This window comes from Lepidothrix coronata, unplaced genomic scaffold (assembly GCF_001604755.1).
Source record: "Lepidothrix coronata isolate B3197 unplaced genomic scaffold, Lepidothrix_coronata-1.0 Scaffold43, whole genome shotgun sequence".
Taxonomy (NCBI): Eukaryota; Metazoa; Chordata; class Aves; order Passeriformes; family Pipridae; genus Lepidothrix; species Lepidothrix coronata.
The window spans coordinates 1,114,048-1,131,383 of NW_016690223.1; the positions used below are offsets into that span (position 1 = coordinate 1,114,048).

Here is a 17,336-nt window from a genome sequence, read left to right on the forward strand (position 1 = left end):
CTTTTGTTCTGCTGGAGAGATTTCATAACATTCCAAAGATATATATATGTGTGTGTATATGTGTGTGTGTGTGTGTGCAGGGTCATGTGGGAGCTCATGTTTATAAATGTATGTAAACAGTTGAAGCAAGGATAGTGTGGTTTAAGGTGACAGGCATGTGACAAAGGGGAAGGAAGATAAAGTCATAGACAAAATGATGAGAGTTGCAGTAGAAAATAGAAAAAGGACTGCCAAAGGCAACACAACATATGTTGTAACCAAGAGTGAATTATTGGGGAGTGGAGTGGTGCTGAACATGATTGAAACTCAAAACCAAGATTCATATTAATTTGTTTGAAAATTGAATTAGAAAGCTGATACTGGTGTGATTAACTACAGCATACAAGCATATGTTCTCTTAATTCCAGGAGGCATGGTTTAGAACTTTATGTTATACTTGGATGCCTTTTGATATTGTCAAATAAACAAGTGGTATTGTTTTGCCTTTGTAGGAAGATGAAAAATTTCTGACAGACTTGTTTGCACAACTAACAGATGAAGCCACAGATGAGGAGAAAAGACAGGAATTGGTAAGAAATTTGTAAATATACATGAAAGGGACAGTTACCACAAAGGGACACCTGTATCTGACTGGTATATTCCTGGTTTTCAGGTAAATTTTCTGAAAGAGTTTTGTGCATTCTCACAAACACTGCAACCTCAAAACAGAGATGCATTTTTCAAAACCTTATCAAATATGGGCATACTGCCTGCACTAGAAGTCATATTGGTAAGTCATTTCAGTTCTATTTGTCATAACAGTTTTGTTCATCTCCAGCGAGGTTTTTATAAAAAGTAACTTCAGCACGAACTTCAGCAACTGGTTCTCTGCTGTGTTTGCTTCATTTGTCTTAGCTTAGCTTGAGCTAAAGCAGTTACAATATTACATTGGCATTCTTCTGGTTTTGTTTTCTTATTTGCTTTCCTATCTTTACATGCTTTTTGGTGTACAGTTAAGTAAGAAAACAGAAGGGCAGCAAAACCATAAAATTTATTTTGCCCAACAATTGTTAAATGTACAGGGAAGCAGTGAGAGTTGACTCAGTTTTAGAATATGGTTCTAGCAATAATTAGGTATGACTTTTGAGTAAGAATTAAAGCTGTATGTTTTCTGGTTGCATTTAAGCCTTTCAAGGAAACATAAATGATTTTATTTGACTGTTCCAGGGTATGGATGATGCACAAGTACGAAGTGCAGCCACTGATATATTCTCTTATTTGGTTGAATACAACCCATCCATGGTACGAGAGTTTGTCATGCAGGAAGCGCAGCAGAATGATGATGTAAGTAGAGAGTCCCCAGAAATGTGTGTAGTGTTTTTGGAAATTACTGGTTTAGATTTATGACTCTATGATGACATGAGCCCTGGTTTTGAAGAAGTATGGGATATAGTCATGATGGTAACAGGACACTGAACTACAATGCTTTTAAAAGTTCTGTTAGTCAGGTGACATGAGTGTTCACCTGTTCACAGATACTTGTTGCATTATATGTAAAGTAAAACAGGTTACCATAAACCACCATTCTGGTTAACATCAGCAGTCAGACAAGAAAAACAAAATGTTTTGAACAATGTCCTCCTTAAAATGTGAAATATAAATTTCAGTCTTGATATTGGCATGTACATGTGTTTTTATTTTACATATGAGAAACCTGTGTTCAGTTTATTATCATACATGTTGAAAGAGGACTTAATGGCCCTAAATGTTTAAGAACACTTGTTGACAGATTTTCCAAAGATCTTCTGTAACTGATTACACATAACTAGTGGCAAGAAAGGTATTTCAGAGTGGTATCCAGTGGAGTGAAAATGCTGTGCTACCTTTTCCACAGAGGAGATAGTTAATGTTTTTTTTCTTGGAACTGCAAAAAACATACCAGAGAACAGGAAGCTCCTAATGCTACTGCTTCTATACTGAAAGAAAGGTGACAGTGAATATTGCTAGTGGTTCCAGCCACTTGTGTCTGATGCCTGTCTTCTTCTATGGGGAAGAGTGGTAACTAAGCAACTTCAGTTTAGGTATTCCTAAATGTAAATGTTATTCTTGTTTTCTGCAAATACATGTTAGGGTTATTTTTAGGTGAAAATAATTTCATCAAGTTCAGTAGCATTATAAAATTTCCTGTTGTATGTTTGTAGAAATAAATCTTTTGGTATGTATTTTAAAGGGGGATACAAATTAAAACTTCTTTATTCTGAAAGTGCTTCCAGAAATCAGTTGAATTTTGAGACTGTTCAGGATGTGCCTGTGTGCTTTTGATCTTTTGATGTTTCGGTTCAGACTAAATTCGAAATTAATTGTTAATTTCATTACCATTTTTAGTTGCTTTAAAAGTTTCCTCTTCACTGCTTGCATTCTTACTGTTGAACCGCTGATCAGTATGTATCAGTAGTATGTAAAGTTAATTTGTTTTTCTTAAGTTTGGGGTTTTTTGTTTGGAAGTTGTTCACACTTGACAAAATTTTGCTAGAACGCATTTTTAACCAGGCAGTAACCCTTTCAGAAGGTAATTTCAGATTTGGGAAAAGGGAGTAGCATTAGAATTGATTTTTGTCTTTTTATTTTTTTTCCCCATATTAGGATATATTGCTCATTAACCTCATTATAGAACACATGATTTGTGACACAGATCCAGAACTTGGAGGGGCAGTGCTACTCATGGGTTTGCTTCGTACTTTAGTTGATCCAGAAAATATGCTTGCCACTGCCAATGTAAGTAAATACCTTGAAATGAAATTATATTTGGGTTTTTCAGAGTATTTGATGATATGTTTTACATGTGGGTTTTTTTTATTCTTTAGAAAACAGAAAAGACAGAGTTCTTGGGTTTCTTCTACAAACATTGTATGCATGTTCTGACAGCCCCTTTATTGGCCAATACCACAGAGGACAAGCCTAGCAAAGGTAATGAATACCTGTCAAAGGACATTTTCTGTCTTAAAGAGAGTCTGAGATTGTGTTACATAGTTCAAAGTAAAGTGTTGATTCATGATTTAGTCATTTGAATAATACATAACCATAACAAGATTTATGAAGTGACGTTTGCTGCAAATTTGGCTTCAGCAAAAATTAAAGTATTTTTATAGTTTGTGGGGACTCGTGAGGCAGTTCAGTGACATAGACTTGTACACATGCATAAATGTTTTTTAAGGTCAGGGACTAGCAGAGATGTTGCAACATTTCCCCTAAGAAGGTGTGCTGAATTTGAGGGTATTGTTCCTACATTGGGCTAAGAAAACAAAGATCAGTGATGAAGTAACTGTTCGTGCTGGCTACTAGCAGCAGTTTTTATCACAAGTATTAAAAGAGCCTGAGATATTTCTTGCATAGTAGTTTTGTTAAAAGGTATCATAGATCACAACTTTGGTTCAGACTTAGTCAAGGCACTGCATATGGGGTGATACTTTATGGTATAGATATGTGGACATCACAATGAGATTTGGTTAAATAAGCCTGACTGCTTGTGTTAGTGTTCAGTTCTGTACTCTTCAAACACCAATTTAAGAAAATGTAGTTGTTTCTGTAGTTTAGGAGGTTTTCTGCCATATCTGTATTTATGGAAAATAATCCATAACAAACTTGTTCAATTTCTGTTTTAAAGACTAAACATATCAGTTTAGTTATGTTAACATATCATATTAGTCCCATAAACTGTCTGTGGGATATACAAGAACTTGGAAATGTTTACCAGACTGCAGTTGGATATTTGAAGTTAGCTTCTGAAGGCACTATTCCAGATCAGTTTAATTATTTGGGTTTTGTTTCTATTCCAGATGATTTTCAGACAGCCCAGCTCTTGGCATTAATACTGGAATTGCTGACTTTCTGCGTAGAACATCATACCTATCACATAAAGAACTACATCATTAACAAAGATATCCTGCGGAGGGTACTCGTTCTCATGGCCTCGAAGCACGCTTTCCTGGCATTGTGTAAGTCTGAAAGCTAAGGAATAAACTAGTATTTTGTCAGTGTGAAGTTTTATGTGTCTTCATTCTGCTGGGAGAACACTGTTCATAGATTGTGACAAGTTATGATTGAATATGGAAATTTTCTCTCATTTCAGTGGAGAGGTGATTTGAAAAGATGGTATGTCAGTATTGAATATACTAAGAAAAGCGTTGTAAGCTTTGATATTTTTTAGTAGAAGTTATCAGAGGTACTTAATTAGAGATACAGCTACCTGACTGCATTAAACTGCACAGAAATTCTGTGTGCTGCTCTTGAAACTGATAGTTTTTTGACCATGTGCAGCTCAGTAATGGCAAAGCAGCGTGACTTAATTCTGAAGGCAAGTAAGAGATGTTCTCCATAATTCTGTTGTGCACATAAGAGTTTAACAAGGCCTTAAGCTGACTGAGCAGTACCATACAGTGAGAAGTACCTTTTAAATTTGTAACTGAATAACCTGCGTTTGATTTTAGATCTTTAATAATCTTTTTCCTGTACACCTAGTTGCTAAGCAAAATGTGCTGCCTTTTAATGAGATCATACTGTACTTTCTCGTGATACATGGACATTCTCTCACTTGTATATGGTTTGGACTTTCAGAAAGAGCTTCAAATAGTTCGTAAATTAAGTCTTTGCCTTTATTATGTGTGTGAAGAAAAGGTCATTTACCAATTTTAAAATGAGATAGTTTATATCCTAATCAAATAGAACTAATTAAGTCTAATCAAACTTGTATTTGAATAATGGGAATGATAAGCACGTTTCTCAGTTCTTTACTGAGAAAATATTTTACCTTTACCATATGTAATTTAAAAATCAAAAATACACCTTTATATTAGTAATAAGATAGTTTAACAATACTATATTATTTCTTTGGTGAACAGAGGTAGTTTTATTTGTACAGTTATGATGGAGGATTTTTTTATGCTAAAACAGATAAGTAATCTTCAACAGTGTAGTCAAGACTATAGAGAATCAGAGAACAGCTAAATGTATTACTTATTTCTGGTAATGTATGGCTGTGTACAAACCAAGGTTGTAAATTGCTCTAACTAATGCTGAGTAATTTTTGCATTTTTTTCTTTTAAATTTAAAAATTCTTTTGACAACGCTTCTGTTTCAGGTGCCCTTCGTTTCAAGAGAAAGATAATTGGGCTAAAAGATGAATTCTACAACCGTTATATAATGAAAAGTTTTTTGTTTGAACCTGTGGTCAAAGCATTTCTAAATAATGGTTCCCGTTATAATCTGATGAACTCTGCCATAATAGAGATGTTCGAATTTATCAGAGTGGTGAGTGCTGTTACATGCTGAAGATAATTACTGTATTGTTTAGTTTTGTAATTCAATTTCTTTTTGCTTTTGCCCTAAATTATGCTACCATAATGGAACCGTATGATACTGTATTTATATGAACCTTCTTTTCTATCACTGTTACGTATTTGTACTTGTTCTTTCCTACATTTAAACAGTACTGTTACTTGAAAATTAAATTCACTTGATAGTGTACTCACAGTACCCAGATTTGCAAAGGCAGCACTAATCAAGTTTCATCATGCAAATTGGATGGACTTGTTATGTATGACAGAAATGTAATGTGAAACCAGTGCTACAAACCCATCAAATTTAGCTCTGCTCTGTAATGACAATTCAATGGAATATGGAAATGTACAGAAGAGATACCAGTCTTTTGATTATATTAACGGAGTGCTACAAAGTCCCTTCCATGGGGAGCCTCTTAAATATTCATGCCAGTTTGGCTGTCTGCACAGTACTGTTTCCTCCCTGTTGTTTGCATCCAGATTCTGACAGATGCTGTACAGACTGCAAATGTGGTAAGTGGGGCCAAGCTAGGGTGCAGACAGTTGTGGAGGAGTAAGTCACCAGGCCTTGTCACCTCTTGAAATCTTCAGTGCTGATCATCTCTTTCCTTTTTGAGTTGGAACTCAAGATAATTTAAGACTGAGATGACCTGATAGTCATAGCACAGTTGGTTGAAAACTGGTTTTGAAGCTGTGAAAAAAGTTAATCCGTATAGGTGACTGTGATTTGTGCTGTGCTGTATTGGATTTGTGTGGCAAGGTTTTAATGGGTGGCAGCTAAAGGAGTGGCATCTGGAGAACCTGCTACAAGCTTCCCCTGTGTTCAGTAGAGCTAATGCCAGCTGGCTCCAAGATTAATGTGCCACTGGCCAAGGTTGGAGCAGAAATTCCTTGAAGACCATGAAGAGGTAGGATGTCCCCCTGCAGCCCATGGTGGACCCCACACTGGAGCAGGTGGATGCCCAAAGGAGGCTGTGACCTCATGGGAAGCCTGCGCTGGAGCAGGCTCCTGGCAGGACTGTGGCCCCATGGAGAGAGGAGCCCACACTGGAGCAGGTTTGCTGGCAGGACTTGTGACCCATGGGGGGACCCACAGCGGAGCAGCCTGTTTGGGAAGGACTGCATGCCATGGAAGGAACCCACACGAGAGAAGTTTGTGAAGAACTGTAACCCATGGGAAGGACTCATGTTGGAGAAGTTTGTGAAGGACTGTCTCACAAACAGTCCTCACAAACAGACTGTCTCACAAACAGACTGTCTCACAAACAGAGTGTGAGGAGTCCTGCTCCTGAGGAGGAAGAAGTGAAGGATTGACAGAGACAATTTGTGATGAACTGACTGGAACCCCTATTCCCTGTCCCCCTGCATCGTTTGGGGGAGGAGGCAGAGAAAATCATGAGTAAAATTGAGCCCAGGAAGAAGGGAGGGGAGGGGGAAAATATTTTTAAGATCTGTGTTTCTTTTGCATTGTCCTACTCTGATTTGATGGGTAATAAATTTAGTTAATTTCCCCAATTCGAATCTGTTTTGCCCTTCACAGTAACTAGTGAGTGATCTCTCCCTGTCCATATCTCAAACCGTGAACCTTTCGTTATATTTTCTCTCCCCTGCCCAGCTGAAGAGCGGAGTGATAAAGCAGCTTTGGTGGACACCTGGTGTCCAGCCAGGGTCATACTAGCATGTGTGGTCTTTCAATACTGCATGAGATTGGGTGCTGATTCTACACATCATACTATGGGAAAATAAACAGCTACTTTTTTTCTTATCCACCTTTTCACACAGATATCAAGGTTGCATTCCCAGACTACTTCTTGGTAGCTGTCAATAATTTTGTCCATTTTTTTTCATCCAAGTTTGTTTTTAAAGAGAGCAATTTTTTAAAAAGCATGTTTCTGTTGTTATTGGTGTATTAACGTTTACAAGAGATGACTTTTAAGCACATAACCATAGAGATTACTTTTAAGCACATAACCCTTAGTGGGTGGTAATTCGGGTGTTTATTCTGCAGTGTATTTCAAGGGCTGTGCATGGTTAAGAAAGCAGAACACTGCACGGGAGCAGTTTTCCTGCTGCAGTGTGCAGACCTGTGCTAGTCTCAGCTGCGTAGAGTGGCTTTGGGCAGCCACAAAGCTAAACTGAAACAGCAGAAAGGTTGGGAAGCTTTTGTAAAGGACCTTCACCAATACTGCATAGCCACAAGGAAAAAAGCTTGATGTTAGGTTCTGATGAAAAATAGCTTTCTTGTTCTCGATCTAAACAAATGCATTGAATAGTTATTTTTACATAAGTAATTTATTTGCGACAAGGAAAGAAATAATATGAATGCCAAAACTGTATCTCGTAAACATGTTTTTAATTCAACAGGTACCAGTTAATCTATCAATATAAAAATATTTATAAGTTACAGTGGGAAAGGCATTTTAGAATTGGGTTTGGTATGGGTTTTTTATCGGGTTTTGGGTTCTGTCATGTTTTGAAGAAGACACTTCTAGAAAATTTGACGCTGTTTTGCTAATTAAATATTTGACACTAGATTTTTAACTGCAGTTGTATGCTTATTGCTAGTTTTTGCATAAGGTAATTAATACAGTGCTTCATATGGCATATTTTAAAATAATTTCTCATTTCAGTTACTTTTTATATTGTATTAAATAAATTCATTTGAATGAAAGTAAGTCACTTTATATTTGTTCATTCCTGTAGGAAGATATAAAATCGTTAACGGCTCATGTAATTGAAAATTACTGGAAGGCACTGGAAGATGTAGATTATGTGCAGACATTCAAAGGACTGAAACTACGATTTGAGCAACAAAGGGAAAGACAAGATAATCCAAAACTTGACAGGTAAAATGCACTCAATGCTCTTAATAGTATATTAATGTGTTAATTCCCTTTTCAGAATATTGGTGGATTGTTCTCTGATAGTGGGAAATGTACATAATTTAGATTCCTGCTTGCATCTCAAGCATTGTCGAGTTTACTTGACTAAAAGTGGGATTTTCAAATGTGTTGCTGCAGATTTTTGATCAAATCAACCCTCAGCTAACATTAGTTGCTGGACTCCCAGTCATAATGCTTATTGGTCATATCCTAAACTTATGTACACTATTTTAATGAGGCTGGAAGCTACCGAATATCCAAAGTTCATTTGTTTAAATAACGGATTTTCAATGCTGATTTGAATGATTGCTCAGTTTTGAATTACCATTCTGTGGATTTTTTCCTTTAAAAAATTCACATGTCAGATTTCCTTTTATTTTAGTTGGTTGTGGGAGTAGATATTCAGATAAGCTCTACCAAAATGCCTGAGAAGTGGAATATGCAGAGAAATTTTCAGAGAACACTTTTTTGTCACTTTTAGAGCTGCTGATGGAGTAAAAAGCAATCTGATGCAACACTTTCTGTTGCTTGCCAGAGCAAAAGTTCCTTTCCTTAATATACAGTAACCCAAGGTTAAAAGGCTGTTTAGTGTCATTAAAACAAGATAGACTGCTTGTGTGAATAGATGAGTTACTCCTAAGAATTGTTAGCAAGACCTTTCTTGTTCTGCTGTCTTGAATTAGTTTGAGAAAATATTAAAAAATTAATCCTGATCAGTCCTACAAGGACATCTTGAAATCTCAGACTTTTATTTCCTGCCACAAGATTTCTTAACCAGTATTTAAATTTGAGACTTGTACAATTAAAATAAAGAGTATAAGTCTACATCTATTTTAAAATGTTGAAGCACTTCCAAGAGCATGTGTAGGACCTGCAGTTTTGAGTACTAATGTTTTATAGGTGAGATGATGTTATTTTGGCTTGTGTCATCTAAGCTTATCACTTAAACAGCTGTGAAATTCAAGCCTATGATTCTTACTTAAATTAATCCATGTGTTGGAAAGAACAGCCAGCTGTAATTCAGTAATTTCTATCCAGTATAGCAAGTAAAACATTAGTCTTTTCTTGGCTTCAGTTGAGCTAAGGGGTTGTGTATAGTTGTGCTGCATGAGTTTATCCAACAGAAAATAGAGCTTCAAGAGGTCTGGAGCTCAGCCAGCTTGGTTTTTACCTTCTTCCTACATCGGATATAGTGGCTGCACAAGTCCTGTCACAGTCAATGTAATTTCTTAAGTCAAACCCCAGAAATATTAACATGAAAAAATAACAAGAATCTATTTACATATTTTAGCAAAGAATAGTTTGGTAAGGAAGGAGACCGACATTTTGTTGGCATGGGCCATAAAAGTATTCAGAAGAGTTCTGCTTAAGTCACAGTTTTGCGCTACTAGCAGAACTCAAGGTTAATAAATGCGGTGTAAAATGATGCAGAATGTATAGATCCAGGTGATAATGCTGGCAAGCAGCTTACTCAGAACTAGATTTATTTTTAAAAGTGTATTTAGCATTCTTATTAAATACCTTGCAATTTCCTAATTTTTCCCCTTCTGGCTTTTTCATGCAGTCATTAATGCGAGACCCTTTCTCTAAACAGAAGGTCTAGGTTGTATTATTAACATTTTGATCCCAGTAACAGAGATTTTATGAAAAATATTAAATTTCAGCCAGTAAGTTGTGAAGTGCTTCATCAAGGGTTTCGTGCTTCTGATGGAAATTGACTGTTAAAATGAACATCTAGCAATGAAAGGAATGTTTTCAACCTCTCTTCCACTTCTTCTTCACCATTCTTCAAGGGGCACATCACTGTCCCTCTGCTCCAAGACCATAATACAGCTTCTGTGAGAAAAGAGAAAAGGAAGGTTGAACTGAGATAAACCAGCACTAATAATAGATCAAATGGGGGGAGGGAGTAGCACCTCATATCCAGGGCTGTGAAGAATGGAAAATACTGATACTGACCAAAAGTTGTAACAGGTTGATGTGACAGAGAGAGGTAGCTGTCTTTTTAATGTATCTGTTTAAAACTGGAGTAATATTTAAGTTAGATTTTTATTTGATTTTCCTTGTTAACATGTTGGACCCTGAATACTGACAGATTACAAAGTATTTTCAGAGGAAAAGTCTATAATTTCTAAACTCTTTGTTTTACAACTTTTTATCAGTGCAGACTGGCAAACCAAGCCTGAATGCAACACTTCAGTGAGATTTATCAAAATTACTTCTAATAATACTGTTTATAAGCTACAAAATTTTGCACAGATAGTCTTAAAGTGCTGTTAGCAGAGTTGTACCATATTTGATTTATATAGAAAAGTTTTTAATGATACTTGCTTTGAAAATACAAAGGTTCACATTACAGAATGATTTGCTGGTGTTTTTTATTGCTCTACAATATATGTAGCTGTACACTGTCACTGTAACTGTGGAGCAGAAGTTTTATTATTAATGAGTTGATTTCTGAACCTAAACTTTTAAAACTTATTGTTCTGTAGCATGCGCTCCATTTTGAGAAACCACAGATACAGAAGGGATGCAAGAACCCTGGAGGATGAGGAGGAAATGTGGTTTAATACTGATGAGGATGATATGGAAGATGGAGAGGCAGTGGTGCCCCCTTCTGACAAACCTAAAAATGATGAGGATATTATGGACCCTATCAGTAAATTCATGGAAAGAAAAAAATGTAAGTGATGAGAAGATGAATGCCATAACTTGTATTATTTTAGTCCTACTGCAATGAAGGATTTGCATGTATTTATTCTGAAGCTTGTAGATTTTGAAATTGTGACATCAAGTTGGTGGAACACCCCTTTAAAACAGTTTTGTTATCTTTAAAAGCAGAACAATACAAAATGTTGTTGTTGATTTCTTAAAGCATTTCACTGATCTTCGCTGATAGTCGAGTTTTCCTGTGTTTTATTGAGGTTTATAATTAAAAATTTTCTTCATGATGTTCAGGTGATATCATTCATAGAACAAAAGTGTTCATTCCTGGCCAGTGGCAACAGCTGGTAGGTGTAGGTACAGTAGTATGGAAAAAAAGTCTATGATGACTCACTTTACTGAGTTGTACGTAAAGTATTAAGCCTTTTTCCACACAGTAAAGTGATTTGTAATTAAGTGTTTCATTCAGTAACTTTTGCCTTTTTTTTTTCTTTTCCCCCTCCAGTGAAAGAGAGTGAAGAAAAGGAAGTTCTTCTGAAAACTAACCTTTCAGGTCGTCAGAGCCCAAGTTTCAAGCTTTCTTTTTCCAGTGGTACAAAATCTAATCTTACCAGCCAGTCATCTGCAAGTAATCTGCCTGGATCCCCTGGGTCCCCTGGGTCTCCAGGGTCCCCTGGCTCACCAGGATCAGTTTCTAAAAGCACATCTCAGATGGCAGCTATTACAACTAAGGTAATTTTCAATTAGGTTGACTTCATTGTTATAGAGTAGGAATTTTCTTTAGCATCTGTCTCACGTTTGTGTGAATTCTGGCACGTTAAGCACCAATGGACTCTCTGGTTTGTGTGGACTTATTGTTTGGCCTTCAGCATTTTTAACGAGATCTGCTGTATATAGAAGAAATAAAAGATCTTTTAATGCCCAAACTCTTCAAGCAGGAAGCACACCGCTGGTTGCTCTTAGCAGTGATATTCACTGTGAAATACAGATAACACTTTACTTTTATTAAATTGCACAGGGATATTTGGCAGGTAAAAATACAGAAATATTTTGGAAACATGGCCAAAAGTTTGCTAGATTCTACAGTGTCCTGCCACACCCATTGAAGTTTTCTTCTCTCACCGTTTTTAACATTGTTCAGATTACATAACTGGCATTTGTGAAAGAAAGAAATTGTATTGGGGATGGTTACTGTAAGGCAAAACAATTTTTAATATCCTAGTGAGACTTTTTTACCATTTAAACTAACATATAGCTTTGGTTTGGAGCATATTGCAGTAATAGAAGAAAGCCCCTTTAAAAGAGTATTACAGCTTGCAGTAAATATTCAAAACTAGCATTTTAAAGTACATTTTAGGACACTGTTGGATTTTTATCAGATTTTTGGCTAAAACTATTTAAACCAAGTCAGAGAAATAGTGACTGGTGTTTTCCCAGCACAGGGGGCCAGATGGGATAGTGTTGATACGGGGTAGGTTCAGATAATGAAAATTTATTTTCATAACACGTGTTTGCATTTCTGAAAGGTCAGGTACGTATACCACTTGTCACATAGCCTTGGAATAACTCTGATTCATCCTTGTTTTTTAATGCCACCATACTGCTTGTTCACCTAACTTCTAGTGAAGGTAAATGGCGGGTTAAGTTTTTTTCTTTCTTCTAATTGAACATGGCTTAAGAGTTTGTATTTGGATTGCCTTCTGTTGAAAACACTTGAATTAGAAGAGTTTTGCTGATAGAAGAACTAAAGGAACACTTCCTCTAAATCCCTCTGTGGAGGAAACTCCTTGCATAACCCAAGAGTTAGTCAAGCACTTTTTAAAAGGGAGGTAACTGGCTTGAAAATCAGTTCAGTTTATTAGAGGCTTGTTCTCTCCCAGACAGTGTAATTCCTTGAGTCTGAAATGGAGTCTTTACATATGGAACATATTGCATACAGTATTGGCTCCAAAAAGTCAAATAGTGGTGGCAGAAGAAAAATGTTCAGGTTACACTGAGTATGCAGAGCACTGAAAATCCAGTTGTGGATTCAGGCATAAGGTGCATTCTTTCAGAGTAAAATGTGCCGCAGTCACAAACCAGAAAAGTGTTGAAATTGGGTTTTTCATTAATTATCTGATGCTGCTGTTTTAGGGGTAGTATCCTCAGTGCTGTGTTGTATGTGACTGTACAGAATGTGTGTAATGTTTTTTCAAGTTGTCTTTTGGTAGACAATTGACTGAAATTTTCTGGTTTGGATGTCCTTCATTAGGCACCTGAATAAGTAGTAGGATCTTTGAGTAAAGTATCACTAACTGCCATTGTTAATGAAATGCTGGTTAAGCTTCAGAAATTGCAGCATAGTTAGAGGAAGTTTCAGAAGTTTATGCTGCTTCTTCATGGTTATAGAGCTGCCTAATCTTAAAAATTTGTGGTTATTTGAAATACAGGGAAGGTTTTAATGCTACTAGATACATTTTCATTTTCAGCTGACAACTTATTTAAACTTTATAACCTGTACACCTCATCCCATTATCTTACTCAAAAAAATCTTCAAGCTGCTACACATTTAAACTAACTTTTTTGAAGACAGACTGTGTTCTAAAAGTATCATAACTCAAAAATTCAAATTCAGAGGATATTCTGTATTTGTTTCTGAAGTGCTTCCAAATCGCTCACTGCAGTCAGCTGTGCTCAGTAAAAATAGAATTTACATCTTCACAGATGGAGCTGCAGCGACACTCAGCAAAACTAAGATTTTTTACTTCACTTTAATTTCAACTGGAAATACTTCCAGTTGGATAGGTAAAACCCCATTTTGGATTTATTAATTTAAAAATTTTCAGATAATGTCATTCATACTGAAGGATTTCTTTTTGTTCTGCTTCGTTTTATTCAGAACCTCCTGAACCAGAATGCTTATGGCAATATTCTGTGCAGACATCATGTTCCAATACAGATGTGAAGTATCGATGTGCAAACATTTTCTTAATTATAGTAGTTGTGTTTGTCTTCGTAGGGAGGCCTCGTTGGGCTTGTAGATTATCCTGATGATGATGAAGAGGACGATGAAGATGAAGATAAAGAGGAAACTTTACTTTTGTCAAAGAAAGCAAAGCTTGAGTCATCATAATGGCAACTGCTGAAGAACATTACCAGTTGGGGAAGGATATATTTTCCAAAAACAAAACAAACCCACAGCAAAGCAGCAATCTTTTGTGAATTACTGTCTGTGACACAGATAAACCTATACAAATGGATTTCTGCCAATCAAGTGCCAATTCAAAGGAGCAGAAGAAGGAGAAATACTTCGTTTAGGGGAAAGACTTATGCCTTTGAGCTCTCCAGCTTGGACCACATGTTGCCCTTTTCTCAGGGAAGGAAATGGAAAACAAAACAAAACAAAAAAAAAAGCCAACAGGGCAGGAGTTTTGTTAGTGGAACTCTGGATTGGCTGGTCAGTTGCTACAATCAGAATATGCTTTCTTGGACCATGTATGAGACTTCTGAAGAAAAGGCGGGTTTTGCCATAATTCTTCACTAGTTAGAATGCCAGCAGTTTCTTTGTAAAAAAGAGACCTGCCTTTGAAATCGTACATTCTGAACATTTTACTCAAGCTACAACAGGTTTTAAAAACCTCTACGGGGGAGGGCCGAATATAAAGTTTCCTCTTTTTTTTTAAATCTGTTCCCTTTGCCCTTTAAACTGCAGAAATTTTTTTTGAGGTGGGGGATTTGTTTGTCCCTTCTTGATTAAAGATTGAGTGGAATTCTAGATGTGGTCACTTTTGTGTCATAATTTTTTTTGCCCCCCTGAGTGTATGCTTAGTTGTTGAGTATATATTTGGGACCATTAAAATTTTTTGATGTAATATAATCTCACTGTTGTGCTGGTACCTGTTTCACACTGTGTAATTTTGTTCTGCATCACAGTTCTTAATATGTTTAGGATTTTATGGAAGATGGTATAGTTTTTATTGGAGAAAAAAAAATCTTACCACAATGTGCATAAAAGCAATAACTATTTTGTGACTAAATATTTTATATTAAATTTTACATCAGCAACTGTTGAGAGAAGAATCAGGGAAATAGGATGAAATAAAAAAATTGAAACCTATAAATAGGAAATTAGTATTCCAAAGAGATTTTGAAATTTCATAACTCAGAACAATGATGGTAACTAACTCATCAAAATGCAAGATGGATGATTTAGGAGTACCAATATATTGACTCATTTGACTTAGAAAAATAAAAAAGAAATAATTTAAGCTGAAGGAAAATGGCATTAGTGGTATTTTTTAAAAATATCTGATTCCCTTTGGAATACCAGTTTTAGTGAATGAAAGGTGGTTGTAGAATAAACTTTTTACAAGGATACCATCTTTTTAAATTTTTTCTAATAGTCAGTTGAAAAACAGCAATTAAACTTTGGGTCTAACTCAATGACTATGTTCTTTCCCCTCTTCCAGAAAATCGAAATAATATTAGTTATTAATTTGAAACTAGGCATTATATCCCTCTTCCTTACTCCTTTTACTGAAGATAGCTTTGCACAGCAGTGCTTCCCATGAAGGGGAGTTTATTCAGTTCTTTGCAAACAAGAGACCCTTTCTTACATATATTTTCAGGAGCTGGTTTCCTTTCAGACATTCAAAGCACCAATTTTGTAACAATCATGATATTATGTATTAACGTTTCATATACAAATAGAAATAAGGGAAATGAAGATCTGAGGTGGGACCACAGGCGATCACACCCAAGAGTAGATTAGCACTTTGTTTCTAAACGTTGTACGTTGTGTGGGAGATTCTCTGCCAGCTACAAAAGCCAAAGCTTTTGTGCTCAGACTTTGTGAATACATCCCAGCCATTTCAGATTTAAATAAGAGTGTGCATTGGGGAAAATTGATTAGCCATCTTCTCCTCAAAAAGTTCATTTGTAATCACTTTCTAAGGTTGAGTCTTTGCAGTGTATTTGAAATGTCTGTGACAGGGCAGTTCTCAGCAGTATATTTTACACAGAGGCCAGCAGTTGTGCACACGGTCACTGCAGGATTAGATACAACCTGCTGCTGCAGCGGGAGAGTCGCTGGGCTGTCTCAACGACCTGCCTGAAACCTGATTTTTGCATCAGAGCAGACATCATAACAAGGAAACCTGTAATTTTGCAGGTTTTCTTAATTAGCCTGAACCTAAATCTATCCCAAGCTGCCAAACCTTCCTTGAGCATAAAGCTCTCCAAATTTATCCATATAGTCATGTTCATGTCCTCCACACTTTATCTCAGGAAGTCTTTCTTCTGAGGTGGTCAGAGGACATCTTTTGTTAATGTTTTTCTGTTCCTTCGGAAATGGAGAGCTTGGATCTTGTGATGTTTGATGCCTGCAGTCTTCCAAACGTTCAAATATGTTCATAATATTTTTAGGAAGCTTGGATTTCGGACTCTTAGTACTTGAAGTATTGCATTTAACAGAAGAAATACTATCCTGAAGTAACTGAGTTTGGTCAAAATTATAATGAAAGTAGGAATATTTTTGAACTCTTTTATATTTTTATGAAGCTCTATAGGACTGGTAAAACATTAAGCTGCACATCTTTTAATGCTGTCTGACTTGTATGTAGATGGTTAGTTTTCTTCCCAGTTATCTAATGCTTGTGGCCTGATTGGACATGTCTACACTTTGACGTTGTATTCATGGAAGTTGGGAGTAGTCAGAAAATAGGTGAGTGGTGAGTATGCTCTTGCCCAGTAATGTTCACTTTTGTATTCCTGAAAATCTTGAAATGTATTTTGGGGTGGTGGGGGGGGAAATACTGGGATTGTGAGAAGTGATGGATAATTACAAAAGTGGGCTTGAGTTAAGAGGTGGAAAAAATTACATTAGGAAACAGTGTTTCATTATAGATCTTTCTCTGGGCTGATTTTTTAAAATTATTTGTTTGTACCCCAGGAGAGCTGCATGTATATTGTACTACACGTGGCTTAGTCGTCTTAATTGCATTTTAATTGTGTCCTGAAGTATGGGTAAACCCTTCAGTGTTGTATAGGCAAGGTCCAAGGTCCTTGAGTCATCGGCCCCTGTATTCCTTCAGTGGCTGAAAGACTTGATGCTGGTTACTCTGATGTATGCTTCCCACCTTTGAGCCTAGGTTTACTGGGAATACCAGACAAAATGTATGCGGAGTACCTGGTCCCCCAAGGAACCCATACAGTAATGAAAGTAATTCCAGGTGATCTGGAATATTTCCAGGTTTTTTTCTACTGTATACAGAGCGTGGCTGCATTCAGGTTAACAGCGCACATCACCAGAAAAACAGATCTCCCCTGTCTGGAGGGCAAGAGGATCTAAAACTGGGGTATCTGAACAGTAAGTTGTCTCTACAGTGTACTGTCTGCAATACAGATCAGGCTGTTCACCCATCTCTCTTCGCCCACCCAGGTGAGACATCGTGTTCTCACGGAGTTAAGTGTCAAGTAGACCCAATCCTTTTTAACG

The 17,336-nt window shown here is 36.6% G+C and overlaps 1 protein-coding gene across 1 annotated transcript in view; it reads left to right on the forward strand.

Annotated features, from left to right (window-relative positions):
* Window positions 1-14,736, forward strand: part of PPP4R3A (protein phosphatase 4 regulatory subunit 3A) — a 45,041-nt gene extending 30,305 nt beyond the window's left edge. Inside the window, exons 5-15 of the mRNA XM_017813798.1 lie at window positions 492-569; window positions 653-769; window positions 1,207-1,323; window positions 2,623-2,754; window positions 2,844-2,946; window positions 3,816-3,974; window positions 5,117-5,286; window positions 8,019-8,161; window positions 10,690-10,880; window positions 11,367-11,593; window positions 13,860-14,736. Coding sequence (XP_017669287.1) covers window positions 492-569; window positions 653-769; window positions 1,207-1,323; window positions 2,623-2,754; window positions 2,844-2,946; window positions 3,816-3,974; window positions 5,117-5,286; window positions 8,019-8,161; window positions 10,690-10,880; window positions 11,367-11,593; window positions 13,860-13,973 — 1,551 coding nt within the window. The 3' untranslated portion in view covers window positions 13,974-14,736. The remainder of the gene's footprint in view (window positions 1-491; window positions 570-652; window positions 770-1,206; window positions 1,324-2,622; window positions 2,755-2,843; window positions 2,947-3,815; window positions 3,975-5,116; window positions 5,287-8,018; window positions 8,162-10,689; window positions 10,881-11,366; window positions 11,594-13,859) is intronic.
* Window positions 14,737-17,336: the final 2,600 nt, after the last annotated feature.